Raw genomic sequence first — 24,940 nt, 5'->3', positions numbered from 1 at the left:
TGTCTCAGTTTCCCCATATGTGGCAAAAACTAAAAGGTCCTCATGTTCTATAACAGCACTCAAGGTAATGAGTACATACATGCAGATGCACACATACATGTTCAACGCCGTTCACTTTATCCCATGAGCGTCCTATTTTCTAAATGATTCTCTCTAATAGTAGAGCGCCAAAGCTTGTTCCCTTGCTCCTTTGTACCATGGTTTAGATCTAGGCTCTTGCTTGGTCCAGAACCAGAAGCCACAAGTACAACTCTCCTTTCCTTTCCAAGACGCACACTGCTCGTTAAATCCTGTTTCTCTCAAGAGAAAGCCAGAACTATGAACTCTCAAACTTGAATTTTCTTAGGAGGGAGCGTCTAAATTTGGGATGATGGAGGCAATCTCCCCTTCTCGGGCTTGAAGTTGGGGCCCTCGCGGAGCCATCTTCAGACCCCATCACAGGACTTTCTTCCTGATAGATGCTGTGTTGTTGAGAAGTCAGTGTATTGTTTCCTACTGAGCTCCTTGAGCACAGGGACGATCCTTTGCTTCTTTTTGCATCCCCAGTATTTAGCACAGTGCCTGGCATGCAGCAGGAGCTTAATAAATATTCACCAATTGAGTGATTAATGCTTAGGACAAGAATTTGCTATTACCCAGAAACTATGCTCTTCGTCCAATTGTTAATAACCCCAAGGCAGCTCTTAATAGCTCTTGATGGAGCCTTATACAGAAAACAAAACCATGTCTATAGACTGTTTTATAGGCCAGCAAGAGGAGTTAGCTCCCTTCAAGGCAGTCCATCCCACAATAGTGAGATCTTATCAATTCATCTGGAGCCATTTTCTCTTCATTCATGAGCCCCATTCTCCTGGAGGTCCATAGAGGACAGGAAGGTTCTAAACCAGGCAATTCATCTTGGGGGTAATCCCAGTTATTTGGATGTCTTTTGTTGTTGTTGTTGTTTTCTTGGCTTTGTCATTTCCTTCTCCAACTCATTTGACAGATAAGGAAACTGAGGCAAACTAGGTTAAGTGACTTACCCAGGGTCACACAGCCAGTAAATGGATTTGAACTCATAAAGAGGAATCTTCCTGACTTAAGGACCTGTGCCATTGTGTGTCACCTGGCTTCCCAGATGCCCTTAATCCTCTCTAGAATGATACTAATAGAAATGTCTGCACAACTTCCACAGAGAGATGTTTTCAGAAATCCAGGCAAGGGCTTGTTACTAGGGACATATATTTAAAACTCCCTTTTTAGTAATATGGAAAATATTCAGGGCACCTACAGGACACAGTGAATAGAGTGCTGGCACTGAAGTTAGGAGGATCTGAGTTCAAACCCACCCTCAGACACTTAAGTGACCCTGGCAAGTCACTTAACCCCAATTGCCTAGCCTAAAAAAAAAATAAAAGAAAACATTCAAAACATTTTCCTATAAAGTCCTTTCCAAATTCCTAGAAAATCTCCTTGGAAAGGTGGGGGATTCCCATAAAGGTTTTTCTTAAGGAAATGGATTAAAGGTGATAACCACATAGAGTTCTGGTCTTGTACATACATATCATTTCTCCCTATCTACCTGAAATAATTGACTTAGTAAGAACCGGCCCTTAATTTGGAAAAGATATCTATGGAAGGGCAAAGGTGCCTTTGTTTACTTGAAATAATTCACTTAGTAAGAACCTGCTCTTAATTTGGAAAAGATATCCATGGAAGGGAGAAGGTGCCTTTGTTTCAGTCGGGGAGAGAGAGGAGGTATACAGCAGGAATGAGATAGTGATTCAGCTTCTATATTGTTACATATTATGATTTGTTTGTTCGAGACTCCTATAAATGCTACCTGAAATATGATTGGGGCCAGGGCCATGAGTCATACTGGAGGGCATGGGAGACTCTGCCAGTCTAGACATCTCTCTTTCTCTCTTTTTCTTTTTCTGAACTAGAAAGGGTGTGGATATAGATAGAATTATAGAATCATGTTAAATTGAATAACATTGTTAATCTCTACAGAGAATAGAGTATCAGTAAACTTTTTTCTTTAACACTGTACCCTAAGCTTATCAAGTATGGTATCATATGAAAAGAGTGCTGGTTGAATTCTAACTTCAGCTTATTGTGTGATGCACTCACAAGTTAACTTATAAAATAAGGTTGGACAAGATAAGGTCGGAGGTCACTTCCACCTCTAAATAGTCCTTCTTACCTATGATTCAGGAACTCATTTTATTGACCCTTACAGGGGGAAAAAAAATGAGGTCCAGAGAAATTAAGTGTCTTGCCCAAGGTCACACAGTAGCAGGCCCAGGACTTGAATTCAGGTCTTTGATGGTCTTATTGCCATCCAGTTGGACCAAAAGTCGTTGGGTGTTTCAGTCACACCAACTCACAAAATCTGACTTTTAAATCTTAGAGGGTTTGAAATATGCATGGGCAGGGGGATTACCCACAGAGAGGACGTAGAACCCATACCTATGCTTAGAAAATAACCAGGCTATTAAAAAATTCCTTTTTGATTTTAATAACACAACAGCACACATAACTTCCAAGGAATTTTTTTTATGTAGTGTAGAATCTATTCATTTGCATACTAAGGTCAAGAGTCATATATCAGGTATGTGAGTAAATATGTGTTTGAATTATTCCTCGATGAATAAGCATTTAAAAGAAAATTCTCATAAGAATTATAATTATAAACTATAAAGAATTATAAAAATTATAAACTACCCCAAATACTACAAATCACAAAAAAGAGAAATATAAATATAAACAAATTTGAGAAATTTGACAAAGATGACCAAAGAAAGATATGGCAAATGTTGAGAAAGACAAACATGCTAATATATTGTTAGTGGAGTTGTGAATTAGTTCAATTATTCTGGAAATCAATTTGGAATTGTGGGAAGAAAGTGACAAGAGTCATATCTTTGATATCACTAGTATTCATATCCCCTAAGGAAGTCAAAGGTGTATGTGAGGGGGAGAGAATAATTTTATATACAGCAAAGTATTTATAATAGCACTTTTTGAAGTAATCAAGAATTATAAATACAGCAATCACCCATTGATGGATGAATCACTAAAGAAATTATGGTACATAGTATGTTCCATGTGAAATAACAAATATGAAGAATACAAAGAAGCATGGGATGCATGTGGAAGTAAAAGTGATATTAAAATCCCCAAATTCCAATAATATTTAAAAAAAGAAAATCACCCTGGCTGTAGTCTACGGAAGTGTGAAGTGTAATAGCATGGGGGAGTTTGTTGCTTGTTTTTATTGTAAATGTGTATGTGTTTGCGGAGGAAGCGAAAGAGAGAGAGGGAGAGTGGGGGGAGAAAATTGTGTTGTTTTTTTTTTTTTTTCTTTTGAGGAGTGTGGCTAATCAGAGTCAAAACTAAGACTGGGTTTATTGTCTGTTCATATATACAATCTATGAACAGCCTTGGGTGTGGACATTTTGATTAGTTTTCATTCTGAGAATAAGAGAATGGTCACACTTCCAACTTGGGAGTTCACACTAGGGTTAGATGAGTTTTCAGGGCAGCCTTTCAATTCAGCTGTTGGCTATCCTTACTAAGATAGACCCAGACGGGGACTGATTTTCTTGAAAAACACAAGGACCCTCTGTATTTGTTGGCGGTTTCTGCCTTTCATATCAAACTCTCTGGTTGGTGATGGCTTTGGTCACTAGGATACAGTTTGGTGTTTCTGCAAAACTTGTTTTCAACAACCTTAAAAACAAAAGGAACCGAATAAATGAAAGAATTCAGATTGTTGGTTAATAAGGCAAATTTTAAGTGTTGGTAGTTGGCAGGTCTGTTTGTTTGTTTGTTTGTTTTGATGACTGAGATATCTTCAGAATTACATGGCCTGGAAGATAGGTGGGCCCATCATGTAGCTAGAGTAAAAGAGCATCAAGTGATGGATGGCCATGATGATCCATGGAAGACTCTAAGGGACGTCATGTCTTAGGTCGGCCTGAAGCACTCCATCCCCATCCGAGACAATGAATGTGACTCTCTGCTGACCTGCCTGGTCCACTTAGCATGTGTATCCAACACCTGGGAGTGCTCACTCTATGGGGAGTGAAACCTTTTGTTATTAGAGTTCCCCTGATGATACATAATGTTCATACGCTAACAATGAAAGAATGGGAAGGGAGAGTGAATGCTGGTTGAGAGAATGTGAAAGACTGAAAACAAAGCCCACTGTTACTGAGGCCTGAAAGAAAGGGACAATTCAGAGGCTGATGAAATGAGGAAGGGAGAAGGTCAGCTGGAGGGGGTGTGTGAAAGCAGTAAGATACCAGAAGGTGTGATTTCCCCAGAGATAATGAGGTGGAACAGCTTTGGGCTTGGGATTGGGAATACCCAGTCAAAGCCAGACCCTACCTGATCATTCCTCAACATGAGACAGATGACACCTCCCTCCTTCTGGACATCTATTCTCCCCTGACTCCCTTAAGTTGCCCTTTCTGGGTTTTCCTTCTAACTGGCTATTTTCTTGATCCTTTTTTGTCAGTTCATCAATATTTATGCTCCCTCAGATTGACTGACCCCCAGAGTTCAATTTTAGACCCTCTTCCCTTTTTGCCCCTCCCAATAAGGATTCTTGCTGTTTGTATCATAGGCCTCCACACTATTCCTTTCCTGGCAGCAGACCGATGAAGTGTATCACCAAAGAATACGTTTTTAAATTCATCTTAAAATATACATAGGATTACAAAAAAAATTGTATTAAAATATAGTTATTAAAACATTTTTTAAAAGGCAACAATCAGCAAACAAAAGAGTAATTCTCTACTTTCCAGGTTCCTTCTTAGTAAGCTCATCAAAGACCTCCATCTCTTATCCCTCCCATCATTATCTTCTATTGCTTCTATAGACATCTTCTATAACTTTGTGAGCTTCAGCAAGTCCATCAGCCTCCCCGCCCCTCAAATTCTTCATTCTAGAAAAGGAGTTGTTATTCATCCTTCAACTAGACATTGCATTTCTGGATTGGCCATTTTAACTTCATTTCTGGACTGAAACTCTCTTTCTGCTCACCTCCACCTTCTGAATTCCTTTGAGTCCTAGCTAAAATTCTCCCTTCAACCAGAAGCCTTTTCTGGGCCACCTTAATGCTTGTCCTCTCCCTCTATTGATTATCTCCAGTTTTTCCTGTCTATGTCTTGTTCTCTTGTAGCTGTTTTCATTTCTGCTCTGCATAAGGTTTAGCTTTGTCTTTTTTTGCACCCTCACACTTATACTGTCCTGATGCATACAGTAGGCACTTACCACGCTTCTTGACTAGACGGCCTTTTCTAACTCTATGTTCTTTCCTTTTTGCCATTCTCATGAACTCATCAGCATTTCTCTCTCCCCAGTAATTGTCCTCCATTGAATACCTCACCTGCTTTCTGAAAGTTCCTCTATCATTTTCCTTCTTGGGCTAAATCACCAAAAGAGAGACAGGCCTTGTAAATGCTCCTTTGTCCCAGTAACATCCTTGCCTCATTACTGCCATTAAGCTTTTCCCTTTTCCAGGAGACCAAAATGGGTCTAGCCACTCTAAATTATATACTTGTAGGTCATTGGAAATACAAGCTAGATTAGAGTCAGAATTTTAGGTGAGTTCTGGGAACTAGAGATGGAACATTAGGAATCAATCACAGGCCTGATGATTGTGGTAGTTAGACACAAAAAACCCAATTGTTTTTGAAAAGATGAGTGGAGGGAGAAAAGAACAGAGGGTCAAAGACAATGTCAAGAATAAAGAAGGAGAAAAAAGATCAAAGAAGGGAGACAAGGAATGATCGGGGAGATGGAAGAATTTCATTTGAATTCACAAATTAATTGCTTACCATGTTGGCCCCTGAGGATAGAGAAAAAGACAAGAAGGAAAGAGTTTCTGTTAACTGAGGGGATAAGGAGAAAGGCAATGGCTACAGTAAGAATACAACTAAGTAAATACAAAGTTATAAATTAGGAAAAAAAGTAATACAGAATATTTCTGAAGGCAGGGAGCACTAACCGGAGGTGAGAGATCAGAAGGCAATATCTGGACTCTAGGAGGAAGTGTCTGTGTTGTACTTTGAAGAAAACTGGGCCTTTGTGAGGTTGAATTAAAGAGGAAGACATTGTAGACATTGGGAAGCATCAGTGCAAAGACCCTGGGGTAGGCCATGGAACGTTACGTTAAAGCCAAAGCTTGCTAGAGGCCAGTTTGATCAGAATGGAGAGGGTGTGATAGGGAGTGATGAGAAATAAGCCTGGGAAGGGAGTGAGTGCCATATTGGGGTGGAAGGCTTCATATGCCCAGCTGAGCCTTTATCCTAGAGATGGTAGGGGCCAGTGAAGATTTTTAAATAGGGGGAAAGTATGGCCATATCTGTTTTGGAAGCATCAGTCTGGCAACTCTGTGGAGGGTGGTTTAGAGACAGGGTCACCAAAAGCAGGCTCTGTCAGTAGGCCATTAAAACAAGTTATAAGTTGGGAGAAGGGGATGGATGAGAGAGATCCTACGAAGGTAGGATTTGACAACTGATTGGCTCTGGGAGAAGGGGAAAGGGAAGGGTCAAGATTCATTTTAAGGTTGAGAACTTGGGATATTGGAAGGAGAGCGGGGGATCCCTATAGAAATAGAAAGTTTAGAGAAAGGATGAATTTTGAGGAAAATATAATGAGTTCCACTTTGGATGTATTAAATTTGAGACTACAGGACTTCCCTTTGGAGATGTACAATGGTGCACTTGGTGATGAGATAATGATGGGAGGGATAAGAGATAGAGGTCTTTGAGAGTTTACTAGAAGGAACCTGAAGAATAGAGAATTACTCTTTTGTTTGTTGTTTATTGCCTTTTAAAAATATTTTTATAATTATATTTTAATGCAATTTGGGTTTTTTTGGGTAATCCTATGTATTTTTTAAGATGAATTGAAAAAATTATTCTTTGGTGATAAATTGCATCGGTCTGCTGGCAGGAAAGGAGTAGTGTGGAGGTCCATGATACAAAGAGCAAGAATCCCTGTTGGGAGGGGAAAAAAGGGAAGAGGGTCTAAAATTGAACTCTGGGGAGTCAGTCGCTCTGAGGGGGCATAAATATGATGAACTGACAAAAAAGGATCAAGAAAATAGTTAGCCAGTGAGAAGGAAAACCCAGAAAGGGCAACTTAGGGGAGCCAGGAGAGAATAGATGTCTAAAAGGAGGGAAGGGTCAACTGTCCCACGTTGAAGAATGATCAGGTAGGGTGAAGAAAGAGGAAGGGAACATTGAATTTAGCAGTTGAGATTGTTGTGAGCTTGGAGAGAGCAGCTTCCGTTGAGTGTTGGGAGATGATCGCAAGACATTGAGAAGTGGGAACCAGGGTGACGAAGGATGACTGAAATTAAGCGTTTCAGAAAGAGAGATATAACATTAGGTCAGCATTCAGCTGAGGGGCAAAAACAAAGCTTTGGATACATCGTATTAGTCTGAGAGGACCACTGGCCCAGGAAGCCAGAGCTGTGGATTCCGGTCCCTGTTCCACCAACTGACTATTTAGCAGAACCTTGGGCAAATGAACTGGGTCTTTTCTCTGAAGGAAGGCATTGAACCAGATGGATGATGTCTAAGTGTACTTCTAGCTCGTAAGATCGGGATTCATTGATGTGGCAAGAAGGACGGTAGTTACTGAGGAGAGATAAGAAGGGGAACCACACTATAAGGAGTCTCTTTCCTGTGCCTGCAGTGATTTATCTTCTTATTCTTGCCTCTTGGAAGCCTTGGGTTCCTTTAAGACACAGGGCAAGTGGCTCATTCCTTTCCTGCTTCCCTCGGTTGTTCATTTTTCCCATCTCTGTAATACCTTTTGGTATACACACATATACATATAGACATATTCACACGTCTATATACCTTATATATATGCTTGTCACATAGTAAGTGCTTAATACATGTTCACGGATGGATTGCTAGAAAGTTAGCATGGTAAATTGGGTAGAGAAGATTTGGGTTCGAGTCTTCATTCCCTTCTTTTTCCTACCAGAACTTTAGACTCTGCTCCTTGGATATTGGGTGCCGAGCTTTTTGCCTCATCTTGCTTACAAACAGACCTCCAGGTCACTTCTTAGTTGTGATTTCCAAACACTGGCCCTGCACATCAATCTCCCGGCTTCCCTTTGGAGTGGCCTTCCACCACTAGGATCCTTGGGGGGTACTTATTATCTTGCTTGTTTGCATTAATTTCCCAGCATTTAGCATAAGCAGGGACAAATGGGCCCGCTTTTCTTCTTCCCTCTCTCCCCTTTTTTTCTTTCTGGTATTATGGGAGTAATAATGCCTATATTATCTCCTTAACAGTGTTTTCATGAGGATCATACACACACACACACACACACACACACACACACACACACAGAATATCTGCAGAAATCCCATCTTCTACCCCAACCTCTCTTAATTGCTTTGTCTTCCCTCTTTTAACTATTTCCTAATGCATATAATTCACTTGGAATAGATTTGTTTGCATTCTGCTTTCTCTACAACAAGTTGTAAGCCCTTTGAAGGCAGAGACTTTCTTTTTTGTATCCCCAGCACTTAGCACATAGTAGGCACTGACTGATTGAAGTAAAGCTCCAGAGCTGGGAAGGATGTCAAGTGAATTTACAGATTAAAGTTTAGGATTTGACTGAGGTCCTCAGAGGCAGGAGGGAGCTGTGTGTGTGTGTGTGTGTGTGTGTGTGTGTGTGTGTGTGTACAGAGATTGGGACTATCCATGTGTGTAGAGATTAGCACTGGGCCCTTAGATTTCATTAATACCGGCAGTATTTATTACATGATGGCAGTAAAATCACCAATCATTAACCAGATGAGGAGAGGCCCTCTACTAATTCAGGTCGACCCCTTTTTGTTAACTTTTAGACTTAGATATTTGCTTGGGTCACTGACAGGCTAACTGACCTGACAAGTGTCCGTCAACCAGCAACGTTAAAGTTTGGTGATATGAAGAAAAACAAAAACATTCTGGGGAAGAGTAGAGGCAAGACTTGAACTCAGCACTTCCTGACTTTGAGGGGCTGACTTTCTATCACCAAGCCCGATTACATTCTCTCTTTTCTCTCTCTCTACACAAATACATCTATGTATATTAACACATGCACGCATATGGATACATATATTTTATATATCCTGTTTTATGCATGCTTACTGGACTCAGATCGCGTTGATGAGACCGTAGCCCGTCCTATCAGACGCACAGCGTGGACGCCTTCGTGTCCCCTTTGTGTCACACTCAGGCACATCAGCAATATTTGTCTAGGGCTGATACCTGGTTTGCTGAGGGCTAATGTAATTGTATGATGAGTGTGCTAAGATGCCTTTCTTGGAGGTTCATCCTCACCCAGGGACTAGAAGCATATTAAGATCCTGAGTCAGTGCTTGCCTTTGTGACTTGGGTATCACTCAGAATAATAAAAATAAACATGCTGTTTGGATCGGAAAAGTAATGCTTTTTGGGATTGCTTCATGTATACATGCATGTATGTGTATAGGGGGGGATGTCCCCCTCATTTCTTGTCTTTTTTTTTTTTTTTTTTTGCTTTTTTTTCCTTATCAGATTTCCTTCTTTCTAAATTCTGGCGTTGGACAATGTGGTCGAGCCAGTTTCTCTGAATCCACAGTGAAATAGACTAGTGATTTCACAATTTAACCATACTTGGGCTCATGAGTTTGCCTGCAGTTGGGTATTTTTTGTGTCCATTTGTTTGTCTTTCAATGGGAGAGTGAGACAAGAGATCTCTGGGATTGAATGAAAAAAAAGGAGCTTATTCACCAATGACAGAAGAAGGGCTACGGTTTTTTTTTTTTTTTTTTCTCAGTTAATAAATGATTTGTTTGGCTTGCTTTCTCTACCAGCCAGAGCTAGTCATGCCATTTCTTGGAAAGTATCTGAAGCAACTGGTAATTGAAATGATAATCATTTGATCATACCAGGGCTATTTGAAAATAACACTTATCCCCAAACATGTCTGATCTGGGGAGCCATATTTTATGGCAACTGATGCTACAAAACATTTTTCTAATGTGGAGGGTGATATATTGTGAGACTTCATTATCTGCTCGTGCATTCTAAACAAGGCTTTCACAGTGTTCTGTCCAGGAACTGTGAAGTCGGCTTTGATGCACCACCCAGCCTGAATTTGTATTCTGGCATTTAATAATCACCATGTAATAGCGATGAAATGCACGGCAACTACAGATCTTTTATTTCAAGAGGATGGTGTAATGAAATTGGATGAAATCATCCGTTGAAATTCTCCTTTATAGTATGCCCCATTGTTTACAAAGTATTGAAAAATGTTCATAAACAGAAGATAAAAACACCGTTTCCATTGTCTCTCATTTAGCGGAAATTCATATTTAATAGCGATAAGGAAAGGGATTCCATTACAAAAGTTTATTTTTTTTTTTCAAGCACACCAACATACATTTCATTTCTGATGAAATATTTATTGTTTTGCTGCAGTGTAATAGACACTGTGCTCAGAAGGCAGTTTGGAATTGGATGAGGAAAAATACAATTTTACATCTTTTTTCTAAAGCTAGGACTCCATATTGTGGCAAGCTTATCTCAATAACCTTTTGTTTGTTTGTTAGGAATATTGAGTAATACATGTGTGTGTAAATGTGTTTAAAGGGTGGGGAAAGCAGAATCAACTCTGTCTTTTGTTTAACAACCTAGAGACATCTTTCTGTTATGTGGGGGGGAAAAATGTTGATAGCAGAGATATCACAGGCTTTAAAGGGTTTCACAGCTCAAGTTTTCTTCTGAAATGGGAAATGGAAAGAAGTTTAAAAAAAAGTCAGTTCAAGTTGAAATGTCACATGTTTCAAATATTTAAGTTAAGACCAGAGAGTTTATCTTCTGACGCCTTTCCTAATTCATCTTTTTTTTTTTGGTGGGGGGGAGGTCTGTTACATGCAGAGAGATTTATTAACTTACTTTAGACAGTCTGATCGAGAAGAGTTGATTGTTTCCTGGAAGCAATTAGATACACTTAAAATTCAAATGCATTTTCCATAGGAGAGACTTAAATTTAAACTGCTTTTCTTAGAATTGTGAGCTTTCCCTCCCCCCATTAAAAAAAAAAAATTACATTCATTCCTCAACTTACAAAGATTTTCAGAAACATGAGAATGTGTAAGTTTTGTTCGGTGGGAAAAACATAACATTTATGGACTATTTCTTTTGGGATTACATCACAGTTTTATTTAATTTTTAGGACAAAAGTTAAATTCAATATTTGTGTATAAGCCAGGGGAAAATGTACCATAAACATAGGAATTTTCTGGTGAGTCAGAGTTCCAAGAATCCCAGATTTACTTAGTCCATTTATATGAGGACTGGCTAACCATTAGTCATCTGGCCCTCCTTTTTTACATTTGTAGTTAATTGCACCTAAAATGCTAGCTTTCACCCAAGGCTTTGGATCCACTGAATAATGGACACTAAGCATTGCCAGTAGGATTACTGCGTTGATATTCTTGGGTATTTTTGATCATATACATTTTTTCCTAAGTCAGCAGCTAATAGTGTTGTTGAAAGGCCATAAAACTAAAATGAGTTACTGAATGTTCTTTGATATATAAGGAAAAATCACACCTCTCTCTCTCTCCCTCTCTCTTTCTCTCTCTCTCTCTCTCTCTCTCTCTCTCTCTCTCTCTCTCTCTCTCTCTCTCTCTCTCCCTCTCCTCTCTCTCTCTCTCTCTCTCTCTCTCTCTCTCTCTCCCTCTCCTTTCTCTCTCTCTCTCTCTCTCTCTCTCTCTCTCTCTCTCTCTCTCTCTCTCTCTTTTCCTCTCTCTCTCTCTCTCTCTCTCTCTCTTTTCCTCTCTCTCTCTCTCTTTCTCTCTCTCTCTTTCTCTTTTTCTCTCTTTCTCTCTCTTTTTCTCTCTTTCTCTCTCTCTTTCTCTCTCTCTCTCTCTCTCTCTCTCTCTCTCTCTCTCTCTCTCTCTCTCTCTCCTTTCTCTGTCTCTGTCTCTTTCTCAACACCCCCCCCCCCCAAATTATGGGATGCCTCTGCAAAGTTTACCCACTTCAGATAGTTTGTCAGCTAGGACTATGTCGAACCATTTGCTTTGGACTTGCAAATTACATTTTGGTTTCTTCTTTGCCAACTGCTTTTAGGATGAAGTGATTGCAGTTTCCGAAAAGGTAATTGTGAAACTTGAAGACCTGGTCAAGTGGGCACATTCAGACTTCTCCAAGTGGAAGTGTGGTCTCCGGGCTGGGCCAGTAAAACTTGAAGAATTGAGCAAGAATGGACAGAAAGAAGCTTTGCTCAAATACAGGCAGTCAACTTTGAACAGCGGACTCAACTTCAAAGACGTCCTCAAGGAAAAGGCAGACCTTGGTAAATAGAGCTTCCATTCCTAAATCTGGTGTATGGCTGAGGAAGGTGATGATATTAAGTGTGCCCATGTGTTTGTATGTTTGTGGGGGACTAACTTTTTTTTTTAGGAATTTCCCAGAAAGACTGGAGGTCTCCAATCCTCTGCCATATTGGGACATGCATATTTCCTAGGCTTTAGATTTGTGAACTCTTAATGGATGTAGGAATACATTGCTAACATTTACAGCAAACACTTATTGAATGCCTATTGTGTGAAACTGTGCCATGGAGGCTACCAAAAATGAAGAGATCTAGCCAAAGATTGTAAATTTGGAGGGGAATTTTGGAGATCATTCGTGATATGGGGTTCATCACTTTTTTTTTGGCAGTCTAATGACACCTGTGGACTTTTTCTCTGAATAATGTTTTTGGAATTTTTAAATTCAGAATTGAATTGAATGATAAAGTTTAATTAGAGGTTAATGAAAATGAAGATATAACTTTTTTCCATCCTGAAATATATTTATATCTATATTCATCTTTTTATCCATTTCCAAATCTATTTATAAACCCTTTGGCGTCTTTGGACTTCTTTTATTTAGTCTGATCTAGTCCCTTTTAAGGACCAAAAAAGATTATACAATTTATCCAGTCTCACATAGCTAGTAAGTAGGCAAGACAAAATTCAAATCTGGTTCCATTGATTTAGAGCTTACAAATTGAATGATTTATTGAGGAAAAAATGGGACCTGACCCCAAGACTGGTGCCACGATCACTAGACCAGGCTGTCTCTCAATCAGACATTACCTGCATTTGTTTGTTTGTTTGTTTTGCTGAGGCCCTTAGGGTTAGGTGACTTGCCCAGGGTCACACAGCTAGGAAGTGTTAAGTATCTGAGGCTGTATTTGAACTCAGGGCTTCCCTGCCTCCAGCCTCACAAGGAAGTCTGTCCACTGTGCCATCTAGTTGTCCCCCTACTTTTTTTAAAGCGCATCATAGGGGCAGCTAAATGGCACAACATATAAGCGCCAGCTCTGAGGTCAGGAGGACCTGAGTTCAAATCTCCTTTCAGACACTTAACACTTCCTTGATGTGTGACCTTGGGCAAGTCACTTAACCCCAATTGCCTCAGCAAAAAAAGAGAAAAAAAAAAGCTCATCATATTAATAATCCTTCTCTCTTGATAACGAATCTAAAGAGATTCCTTCATTCAGGAATGGACATTTTTCTAGTTCTTTGCAGTTGGCTGTATTATTATAGATTTTTTTCTGTTTTATTATTATTTGGGTTGAATGGTCCACACCATTCTGTGGAAGGCATTGAAATATTCACCTCTCAGTGTGCATTGCCCACATGAAAAATCCAACATGTATGTATATACACACTGTCATGGGCAGTTACTAAACTGGTATTTTCCCCTCAAGAGTTCCAGAATGTGTCTCTTGACCGGGCACTTCTGTATTCAGATTTTTTACTTTAAAACTGCCAAGAACATTAATGGCCCTTTACCTTCCTCACTTTGGGTGACTTACAAAATTTGCTCTAATTTCGACTCCCCAGCCCAGTCTCACTACCATTGTTCTGTGTTTCCCTTAAAGCTAAAAATCTGTTTTTTTAAAAAATTATTTTTGGTTGTTTTTTTTTTTTTTTTTTTTCCTCTTTCCTGTGTGATGGAATATACTGTTACTAACAAATAAACCAGCAGGAAACCCCTAAAAGACAGGAGGATATGTAGCTGCTGGTACTTCATAAGGAAGCTGATGCATTTTTTATACCAGGGTTGATTCTTAATCGAGGCATTATGAATGGAAACAAACAAAAAATTCAATTCTTCCACTGCAGATAATTTAGTGTTTTTATTCTTTAATTTCCTTTAAAAAGAAAAAAAAAAAAAGATTCAATCTTTTGTTATTTGGATCATTTTTCAAAGGACCATTCCTGGCTCCAAAAGTTTAAAATGTTTTTACTTACTCCCTTGACTTAAGGTACATTTTATTAAAGCACGGTGTTGGACATAAGAGTAGGAGCTTAATAAATGTTTTTATTTTTAGGAATTTAGACCCCGGATTAGCCGAGAATATCTACATTTGACCTGACCTACAGTTTAGTCCAAAGATCATGAGAGCCAGTTAGTTAGGAATCCATGCTCTGGTGGATGACAGGTCACTATAACTCAAACTAATGATTTTTTTAGCCCTTTAAGGATAGGATTTGGGGCCTTGAAATTCCACTCAGTTGGTATGAGCTGTGGGGGAATTCAAGATTTCACTTTTGTAATTGGAATGCACACTGTGTTGTAATAATGTGCTAAGAGAAACAAAAACTCCTTAAAGGATGAGCTTCCTTTTATCTCTCTGATCTGTGGTTTACCAGTCTACATTGTCTGAATTTCTACAGAGGAGTTGGCCGGTGCCATCTTGTAAGCTCCCATTCCCCACATCCCTAGAATGCTCTTTTCTCCCCAGATTTTTTTTTTTTTTCTTTTCTCTGGGTACAACCTCAAAATATTTGCTGTCTGCTCTTTTCTTTGCAAACAATGATTTTCTTATCTACCTTTTTTCTTAGCCTTGCTGAAAGCACCTCCAACCTCACATTGTTAATGGCACTTCACATACTTAATAGGCCTTTTCCTTGGTGGAACCCATTGTTCTTAGTTAGCAAAGAGAAGAGATGAACTCTATGATTACTTAAGACCCTTTCTTTTTCTTTGTGGTGGAAGGAAACAAAAATGGAAACTTCTCACCTTTCTGGAGATAAAAGAATACTCCTGAATGGTTTCTTTAATTACTGTCATTTTATCTTGAATTTTTTTTTTTAATAAATACATAAATACATTGCCCTTTAAGGAATGATTTATTATTATTGTTTTTTTTTTTTTTTAAGCACACAAATCTAATTAAAGAACTCAAATTGTTCACTTAGGAGAACAAGTTCCCTTTAATCCTAGTATGTCTCACTTCCTGCCTCTTTCTGAATAGGAAAAACAAGAGGGTTCTTATAAATGTGTCTACCAACCAGTTTCCACTCTGCAAAGAGAAACTCAGCTAGGTCCCATTGATTGTTCTCATTCAAATGACAACAGGTATTCTTCTCACCTCCTTCCTCCTTCCTGCTTACTCCTTTTGGGTAATATTGGCCTGTGTGTGTTGGAGTGTTTTAAGAATCTGGAGTTTTTATTTAAAATCCTGTTGGGATTGGTGAACAGAACAACAAACCTTCGCAGGAGAAAGAACAGAGGCCAGAGTAGAGCTAAGTGCTATGGAGGTAAAGTGTGTAGATGTCTCCTTTTTCCTTCTTGCTTTGTTTTCCCAGAATCCACTACAAAACCAGACTGAGACTTGACTTGATGAGCTACCTTTTCCTTCCTTCTTTCTGATTCTTTCATTCAGAGTTTCTTTAAAAAAAAAAAAAAAAAAAAAGGAAGGAAAGAAAAATAACAATATGTAAAAATAGAATGGCTGAGGAATGTATTATTCATAAGCATAATGAATACAAGAACCTGTTTTTCTAGAAGAATTGGGCTGATTAAATCGTTCGCTACACAGGCCTCTAGTTATTTATTTTTGTCGTTAGAATTACAGTACTTAGCTTTTGTAATAAAGTGGACTTGATACCCATATTTGGTAGGATAGTGGGAAATTGGCGAATGAGGAATTATTTCATTTTCCAAAATTTTAGCAACTAAACTGTAGCAACACAATCAGTTAAACATGGAAAACTTGCATTTTTGAATTCTTTCAGCTGTAGTTTGAAAATAAATTCAAATTATTTTCTATAATACTGTTTCTTACAGAGCACCTTTAAGTGAGGTCTGAGAGCTTCAGTGTAAGCTTTATTGGCCTATAAATATGTCATTATAGTTGGACTACATTTATATGCTTTGGATTGTTGTTTAAGCCAAGAAAATATGTCTCTACAGGTTGACTTTTTATTGAAACCCTTTGAGGCATACAAGAGAATGTATTTTAGGCTAAGGTTATTAAAACAGCATTTTCATTTTTTTTGCAGCAGACTCATTGTCAATTATGCTGCCACAAACTGTCTGTGGATAGGCAGTTATGGATGGTTTCATCTCTAAATGTGTCTTTAGAAAGAGAAATAAAAGATAGAAGAGCCTGAACTGAAATTGAGAAAAGAGACCAAGATGGTGGCAGTGGGTGTGGACATGGCTGAATTTAGTCTTAGGGAAGGATTTTTTGGTTAAATTTCTATTTCTGAGGCTTGTCTAGCTTAGTTGAGAAGGAAGAAAAGAAAAAAGGAAGGAAGGAAGGAAGGAAAGATGAAAGGAAGGAGGAAAAGAAAGGAAAGGAAAAGAAAGGAAAGGAAAGGAAAAGAGGAAGGAAGGATGGAAGGAAGAAAAGAAAAAAGGAAGGAAGGAAGGAAGGAAAGATGAAAGGAAGGAGGAAAAGAAAGGAAAGGAAAGGAAAAGAAAGGAAAGGAAAGGAAAAGAGGAAGGAAGGATGGAAGGAAGAAAAGAAAAAAAGGAAGGAAGGAAGGAAGGAAGAAAGGAAAGGGAAGGAAAAGAAAGGAAAGGAAAGGAAAAGAGGAAGGAAGGAAGAAAAGGAGGAGGGGAAAAAGAAAAACAAGAAGGGAGGAAGAAAGGAAGGAAGGGGAAACAAAAAATGAAATGTACTCTGATTTTTCGTAGTCCTCTCTGCCCCCAAAACTACAACAGTGGCTGGCGTATTCATGAGATGTCACAGCCATGATTCTTGACCTTTTACTTCATTGGCTTCCTGTTGGAATCCAGCTTTTCTCCAAGTTCTCTCCTAAGGATACCTCCTGATCACCTTCAGGGCTAGGAAAGGAACAAAGCCCAGCTTAGAACCCAGCCAGATGGTTTGTTTTAGCCCCTGGGATGAGTAGTAGATCTGATGTGGGACAAGACTGAACTAACTGGGAAGACCACACTGGGAGCTGTTTTCCTCAGCTGTGGGGAGGTATAGCAAAAAAGACATTTGCCGGAGACCTTGGGGTCTGCCCAGTTGAAATGGTTTTTTGTACGCCATTATTGTTTAGCATGTTTTGTTAAGTTTTTAATACCTTAAAAAAAAAAACAAAAAACTTAAAACCACCAGGGACTCTAAACTGTGGTTTATGAGCTTTAAAAAAATGATAATTGTATTTCATTACGATTGTTTTTCTCTGTAATGCTGTATATTTTATTTTACACATTTAACATTATTCTGAGAAAGGTCCATTGGTTGGCCCTGACTGCCTGCAAGGCCTAGGATAACCCAAAAAAAAAAAAAAGATTAAACATGCTTTCACTGCAATCCTCATTGGTTTACCTCCAGAACTGAAACGAGATCTGGTAGAATAAGGAAACTTGAACTTGACATTACTACATCATCATTTTGATTCCTGATTATTTTTTAACCACATTGCTTCCCCTACTTTGCATAATCCAGATGTTCTCAAGAATATGGGTGGGGCTCTTCTGTTAAAACTTTTAATGCCAGTAATCCCTCCCCATCACCAAAATATTCACTATGAAGTTATATATCTGTCAGAAATACTTGTGTGGCAATTTTCCATGTGAAAATGAGCTTAATTTTCTCTCTTTTGTGCCAACATTTTCTTGGTTCCCCCTGGGCCATCATTTATGGGTTCTGTCAATAGTCTTTCCAGTACAGATTTGTTTGGGCGTTGCTAAATCTATATGATTTCCATGGAAAACTTAATATTATTCCTGCCCTGAAAATTGACTCAGTGTTTCAGATACTTTGAAAAAATGAGCCTTGATTGGGTAACACTTCCCTTCCTGAAGGTGGAGGTGGAGTGAAGCATGATGTCAGTTTCCTTATTTTTCTTCTCTTACTTATCATGATCAGAAAATATTTGTCTTTTGCCTTTATCTTGTTGATGCCATAGACTGTGGGTCTAGAGCAGGGGTTGTTAACCTGGGATTCATGAACTTACAAACTTTTTTTTTTTTATAATTTTATTTACTATAATTAGTTTCTTTTGAAATTCTGTGTATTTTATTTTAGCATTTAAAAACAATTTTTTCTGAGTAAGGATCTATCAATTTCTCCAGACTACTAAAAGCCCACGACACTAAAACAGTCCTGTAGTCAAATCTTTAGAAGATGATTGTGTTCATTCACTGAATGTATAATTCATGGGACTCTTGATTTTCAGGAAGGCTTTCCATTGTTATTGGACTAAATTAATCCTTCTTGATATCTTTAGTATTGTCCTGACTCCTCTAAATAACTCATTCTTTTTTAAGGACTTTAATTTGTCTGATTTACCCCAAATAGGCATTTTCCAAAATGTCAGAGATCATCTGTCCAGTGGGGAGTTGGGTTGAGATATTTTAGGCTTGCTGGACAAAGGCTGGTAATTGGTTTTTCCTTTCCCTTTTCTTTCTATAAATATGCTTACTTTGGACGGGCTACCTCTGAAAAACCAGTTGAGACTCAGAAAGGTTTCATAAAATGCCCTGTGCTCAGCAGGTGCCCAGTGAAATGTTGTTACCACTTCCATGTCCCCCTCCTCCATGGCCTTGTTTTCTGGGCTGTAAGTGGGTGGGGGTGGGGGGGTTGATGCAGGATGCTAGAGCATGCTCCTTGGGAAAAAACTCAGTCTTTTGATTTCATCAGTATAAAGAATTTCTTCTGTTTGTGCAGAATGGTATCTTCTTTCCAATTTATAAATGTGGAGGAGTATTTGGGGCATTAAACATTGTGACTAGCTATCTGTGTCTACACACACATCTGTATATTTATGTATATCTCTATATATTTATATATTATATATATATATTCCCAAGGCTGGACTTGAATTCAGGTCTTCTTGAATCAAAGGTCAACTAAATAACTCTCTGTGTGTCTGTCTCTGTGTCTCTGTCTCTATCTCTGTCTCTGTCTCTCTCTCTCTCTCTCTGTAGATATATATCCGTAAGGCTGGACTTGAATTCAGATCTTCTTGAAGCAAAGGTCAACTAACTATCTCTCTGTGTGTCTGTCTCTATCTCTGTCTCTGTCTCTATCTCTGTCTCTCTGTCTGTCTGTCTCTCTCTCTTTCTCTCTCTCTGTGTATATATATATCCTTAAGGCTGGACCTGAATTCAGGTCTTCTTGAATCAAAGGTTAACTAACTGTCTGTCTGTGTCTCTGTCATGAAGTAACTTTTACAAGCTCTAGGTAGGAACAGAATGAGCTGCTTCTGCCTCTCCATGCTTCTGCTTTATGAGATTTTATAAATCCTGCCACAATCTAATCCCAGCATGTTTTCTTAACTCTTCTTTTTTTTTTTTTTTTAATAGCTTTTTATTTTCAAAATATACACAAAGACACTTTTCAGCGTTTCAAAGTTCACTTGCAAAATCTTGAGTCTTCATTCTGTCCTTAGGCCTGTATTCCAATGATCCTGAACTTGTCCCCCCTCCGAGCCTTTGCCATTCCCTTCCCCTCTGCCTTTATCTATCTTCCCCTTTGTACTGCCTAAAATTATGTCTATCCATAAAAACTATGACACGTCAGTGCTCCGCATTGCTACTTTTGTGCCCCTCTTCTGCTAAGATCCCACAAGGCTGCCCTCCCTCTTAATTCTAGTGTCTTCCCTCTGTTCACTGTCTGCCGTCTATCCTGTCTATGGATTGCTTTGTTAATATTTGTTTGTATGTAGTCCCTCCTTCACCCCACCCCCAATTAGACTCTAAGCTCCTTGAGGGCTTTTTTTTTTTTTTTTGGCCCTCATTATAACTCCAGGACTTAGCACACTGCCTGGGACTTGTATTAATGTTTATTGATTGTTTGATTAATTGCTTCTCAGTTGTAGCCCGGGGACACTTCCATTTAATTTTCTAATGCCGTCTTCACATCTCCCTTGCTTATCACTGTGACCGGCTGTAAGTGCTATTGATCTGAATTGATGTCAGGGTTTATTGATTGATTGGTTGATTGCTCATGAGCTTTTAGGGAATGGGCATTGTGGGAGATAAGGCTCTCCTGGTAGAGTAGAGTAAGGGGTGGAAGGGACCTTAATGATGATCTTCCTTCTCCCCATTTGATTGATAAGGAAATGGAGGTCAGAGTGGAGTACCAAAAAAATGGAAGTGACTTTCACAAGATCATACAGCTAGTTAGGACTAGAATGAGGTCCTTCTGGCTCTCCGTGCTACTGCCTTAATCCTGGATTTTCTAAGTCCTGCCATAATCTCATTCCAATATGATTTCCCAATTCTGTTCTTTTTTTTTTTTTTTTAAACAATAGCTTTTTATTTTCAAAAAACATCAAAGATAATTTTCAACATTCACCTTGGCTAAATCTTGTATCCCAGCTCTATTCTTGAGCCGTATTCCAATTCCCCCCCTCCTGTCATTCTCTTCCCTTCTGCCTTTATCCATCTTATCCTTTGTACGGATCTGGATAAGTGACTTTACCTCATTTGCCTCAGTTTCCTCATCTGTAAAAATGATCTGGAGAAGGAAATGGCCAGCTATTCTGGTAAGAAAACCCCCAATAAGGGTCACGGATAACTGGACATGACTGAAGTGATTGGATAACAAGTGTGTCCCAATATGATGTCCCTCTTTTAATGTCACAAACCTTACGGCTTCTCACATGATAGCGGTTACAGGATTAGCATCCCTTGACTTAAAAATATTTAGCGATCTAAAAATAAAAGCTACTGCGATTTCAGTAATGTTTTAAAATTAATTTGTACCAATCCCAACAGCATTGACATACATTTGAAAAGTAGTCATCTAAGCATGTCTCTTGCTCTGAAGCTAAATTAAGATAAGGAAGGTAATATTTGGTCGATTCCTGTGGATTCAAGGTCCCCTTCCAATAGCGCCGACGTCCTTCAGGGTCCTCAGCCCGCAGGCTGATTTAGTGACCTGAGAGATACTTAGGGACCAGATACATCTTGTGTGGGAGCGTGTCTCTCCCGTGATGGTCACACGTGCCAAATTTGGGTTTTCAGATATTCAGTTGGCATCTGTGTGCAGGTCTGTTTTTAAATTGGGGCAGAGCTATTTTGGACTGGGTAGATTTTACGGTAATGCTACTTCGAGGACTACAAGTGTGTGTGGGGGGGTGTTGGCCATACCTTTGGCCAAGAAAAAGGGCTGATGACGAGGCTCCCCTTAGGGAGTGCCGGCACACCCGGCCCTTTCTCTCTCCCCATCTCTGATAGCAGCAAAGATTTGGAGTGAGGACCATTACTTCAAATGAATCAAGTCAGCTATTTCACATTAGCGTCATTAAAATCATTGGATAAAATCTCATTAGTCACACAGAGAGAAAGACTACCTGTGCTCAAACTTCCTGAATAAAGTCAAGTCAGGAGTCAGGCCATTTAAAAATGACCACGTCTCAAAGAGCACTCCTGACCTTGCCATATTTGAGATTTCTCTGACCCTGTTTTCAGCGAGTGTTTATTTGATTTTCTTGGGTGAGAATGAACTTTCCTGAGGCTGTAGTGCCCTGCAAGCCATCTGTTCCCACATCTCCCCCCGCCCCCTTTCTGGCCATTCAGAAATCATGGTGGACATTGGATCCTGCTCAAGCAGAAAGATTTGGCTCCAGGAGCTCAGAATGGGCTTTGGGATATCAGATGTATAGTCCTTGCATGCTGGGGACCAGCGATCAGTTCCTATTAGAAGTAGTGGGGGTTTGCGCATGCATTTAGGGAGAGACCAGGTACAGGGTCCTCTCCCTTCTCTTTACCCCCTTCCCCAGCTTCCTTCAGGGGCTTCTGACTATTCCTCCTCATCTCAGCTTCCAGACTTCCTTTGAGTCTCAGCTCCCGTGCTGCTTTCTGTGGGAGTTCCTTTCTTGTTCCCCAATGCTGGTAGTTATCTTTCTTGTTATTTCCTCTCATGTCCAGAACCTAATTATTTAGTTGTTGTCTCTCCCATTAGAAGGTGAGTTCTTTTAGGACACCCATTGATTTTGCCTCCAATTGAGTCCCCAGTGCTAGATGCTTGACACATAGTGGGACCTTAAGAAGTGCTTTTGATTGGTTGATCATGGTAAAGTGGGACTACCTAAGCTTAGCTATTGGCTGTTACTGCCTCTCTGTGTAGCACTGGGCAAGCCCTGAAAAATGGGGAGACCTGAGTGAATAATCCCTTCCAGGTCTGAAGCAAGGATCCTAACATGATTCCATTGAAGTGGAATTGCCTTCCCACAGGTGACCCAGAATGTGGATCCTTCAAAAGGAGTATTAGGGTGGTGGTTTTTATATCTCTCCTTTTCTTGAACAACAATACACAGATTTAAGATGAGAGAGATTACATATACGTTGAGGTTGGCAGAGAGAGTTTTAGACCAAAAAAGCTTAGCTTATACACATGGAGGGTTCATTGAAATGAATGGCAGCTCCTTTATTTTACAAAAGGCAAAACTGAGGCCCAGAGAGGGACTTGACTAAAATCATGAGACTAATTAGTGTCTAAGATGGCTCTAGAGTCCTGATTTTTAGTCCTGTGCTCAGAGTGGAACAGAGTCTCACACCATATCTGTCATAGTCCCTACTTTTTGCTGCCACAACTCACCTCAGCTGCCTTCACTTCCTTAAAGTTTCCTCCTTAGGGAGCAGAATTTTACATGTTGGGAAAGATTCCAGTGAACTTTAAGTGGGGCACAGTAGAAAAAGCCCTAAAGTTCTGAAGCTAGAGGCCTTGAGTTCTAGTCCTGCTTGTGTGAACTTTATCTGCTTGCAAATCACTTTACCACTCACTGTCAATTCTAAAATAAGGGGATTGGAGCAGATGGTCTTTTAGGTGCCTTCCGGGTCCTACTATCACCTTCACTCACCCTATTATCTTAACTCCTTGGCTATTAGTGCTTTTATTTGCCTCCTTTTAAATTCATTTTTATTTTTGCCTTTGCCACTTCCTTTTTTTTTTCTTTTTTTTTTTTTTTTTTTTGCATTTAAGAGTATTTTATTTTTTTCCACTTATATGTAAAGATAGTTTTCAACATTCATTTTTAAAAGATTTTAGTTCCAAAATTTCCTCCCTTCCTCCCGTCCCTCCTCCTTCCCCAAGAGAGCAAACAATCCACTATATAAATACATACAGTGGATATATATATATGTATGTGTGTGTGTGTGTGTATATATATATATATATATATATATATATATATATATATATATATATATGTATATATGTCTCTTTTTTAAGAAAATGTAATTCTTAGTAAACCACAATCTTAGGCAAACTATATGTATGTGTGTGTGTGTGTATATAGATATATATATATATCTATATACACACACACACAAATATATATACCACATACACACACACATACTTGTGCACATATATGTACATATATTAGACATACACGTGCATGTTTATGTACATATAAGTGTGTATTTATATATACACACATGGATGTGACTGTGTGTAGAATATATACATATATGTGCATATAGAATTAGAACTGAAGGAACATAAGGGATACTATTGTCCATCCCTCTTGCTTTATAGATGGGGAACTGAGTCCCAAGAAACCACTCTCTGCCCATGTTTACAAAGCTAATACGTAACCCAGATCTTTTGACCCTCCAATCTAGTATTCTTTTCAATGATCTGTGCTTAATTTTTTATTTCTTGTCACCCACCTAAAAATTACCCTCACTTGAGTTTGTAGATTTTTTCAGATACAAAAGCACAGGGGTTACATTAAAAATGTCGCCTCTTGCTTTGGACACGATACGCCCACGGCCAGATGTATCAGAGAGTGTTTCAGAAGTGAAATCCCATTAGGTGAGCCGGATATTATTTACTTGTAATTTTGACAACAAACTACCTTCAAATTGGAACAGTGGTCCGCCATATAAACGTGACTGACAGCATCCGCATTCTGGGCCATCTGTGGGAAGGCAATTCCACTTCAAAATATCTTCCTGTTATGTTAGGGTCCTCGCCTCCGACCTGGAAGGGGCCCGTCAGATTATTCACTCAGGTCCCCCCCATTTCACAGGGCTTCTATGGATGACTTGTCCACTACCACACTGGGAGGCAGGATCAGGCGATATCTAAGCTTAGGTAGTCCAGTTTTACCCCAGAACTCCTTCTGCTCACTTATACTCTTTTTATACTTATACTTTTCTGAGGTTGTTGAATTCTCTCTTGGCCTACCTCCTATAATGTTGCATAAAAAGGACTTTATTTAGAATTAGAACATCTGGGCAGCCAAGTGACACAGAGATAGAACGTGGGCATTAGCGGTGGAAAGACTCAGTTCAAATCTTCTCTCAGACACTTATTAACTGTGTGACTGAAAGTTATTTAACTTTTCTCAGCCTCTGATATCTCATCTGTAAAATGGGAATAGTAATAGTCACTCTCTAGGGTTTTTGTCAGGGTGATGAAAGATAATATATTTATTATCATTATATTAAAATATCATGATATATTAAATAATATACTTAAAGTGCTTTGTAAACCTTAAAGTGCTATATAAGAAGTAAAAACTATTATGGGGTGAAATTAGAGATGTAGATTCGAGTGACTCAAATTTGCTATATTATTCACCACAATCCGCCATTGATTTAGGCCATTTCTGCCTTCAGACACATTCCTGATTTCCTTATGGGAATTAGTCTAACCTTAACAGCTACTACTGTAGTAGTC

General features: G+C 39.1%; 1 protein-coding gene across 3 annotated transcripts in view; it reads left to right on the top strand.

Annotated features, from left to right (window-relative positions):
* Nucleotides 1–24,940, top strand: part of ARID5B (AT-rich interaction domain 5B) — a 210,307-nt gene that overhangs the window by 21,899 nt on the left and 163,468 nt on the right. For all 3 annotated transcript variants that reach the window (XM_074296641.1, XM_074296643.1, XM_074296642.1), the window contains one exon: nucleotides 12,130–12,355. In XM_074296641.1, the coding sequence (XP_074152742.1) occupies nucleotides 12,130–12,355 (226 nt within the window). The remainder of the gene's footprint in view (nucleotides 1–12,129; nucleotides 12,356–24,940) is intronic.

The sequence above is a fragment of the Sminthopsis crassicaudata genome, chromosome 2, assembly GCF_048593235.1.
Source record: "Sminthopsis crassicaudata isolate SCR6 chromosome 2, ASM4859323v1, whole genome shotgun sequence".
Taxonomy (NCBI): Eukaryota; Metazoa; Chordata; class Mammalia; order Dasyuromorphia; family Dasyuridae; genus Sminthopsis; species Sminthopsis crassicaudata.
The sequence above is the reverse complement of the archived record's forward strand: the minus strand, read 5'-3'. Positions and strand labels throughout refer to the sequence as shown.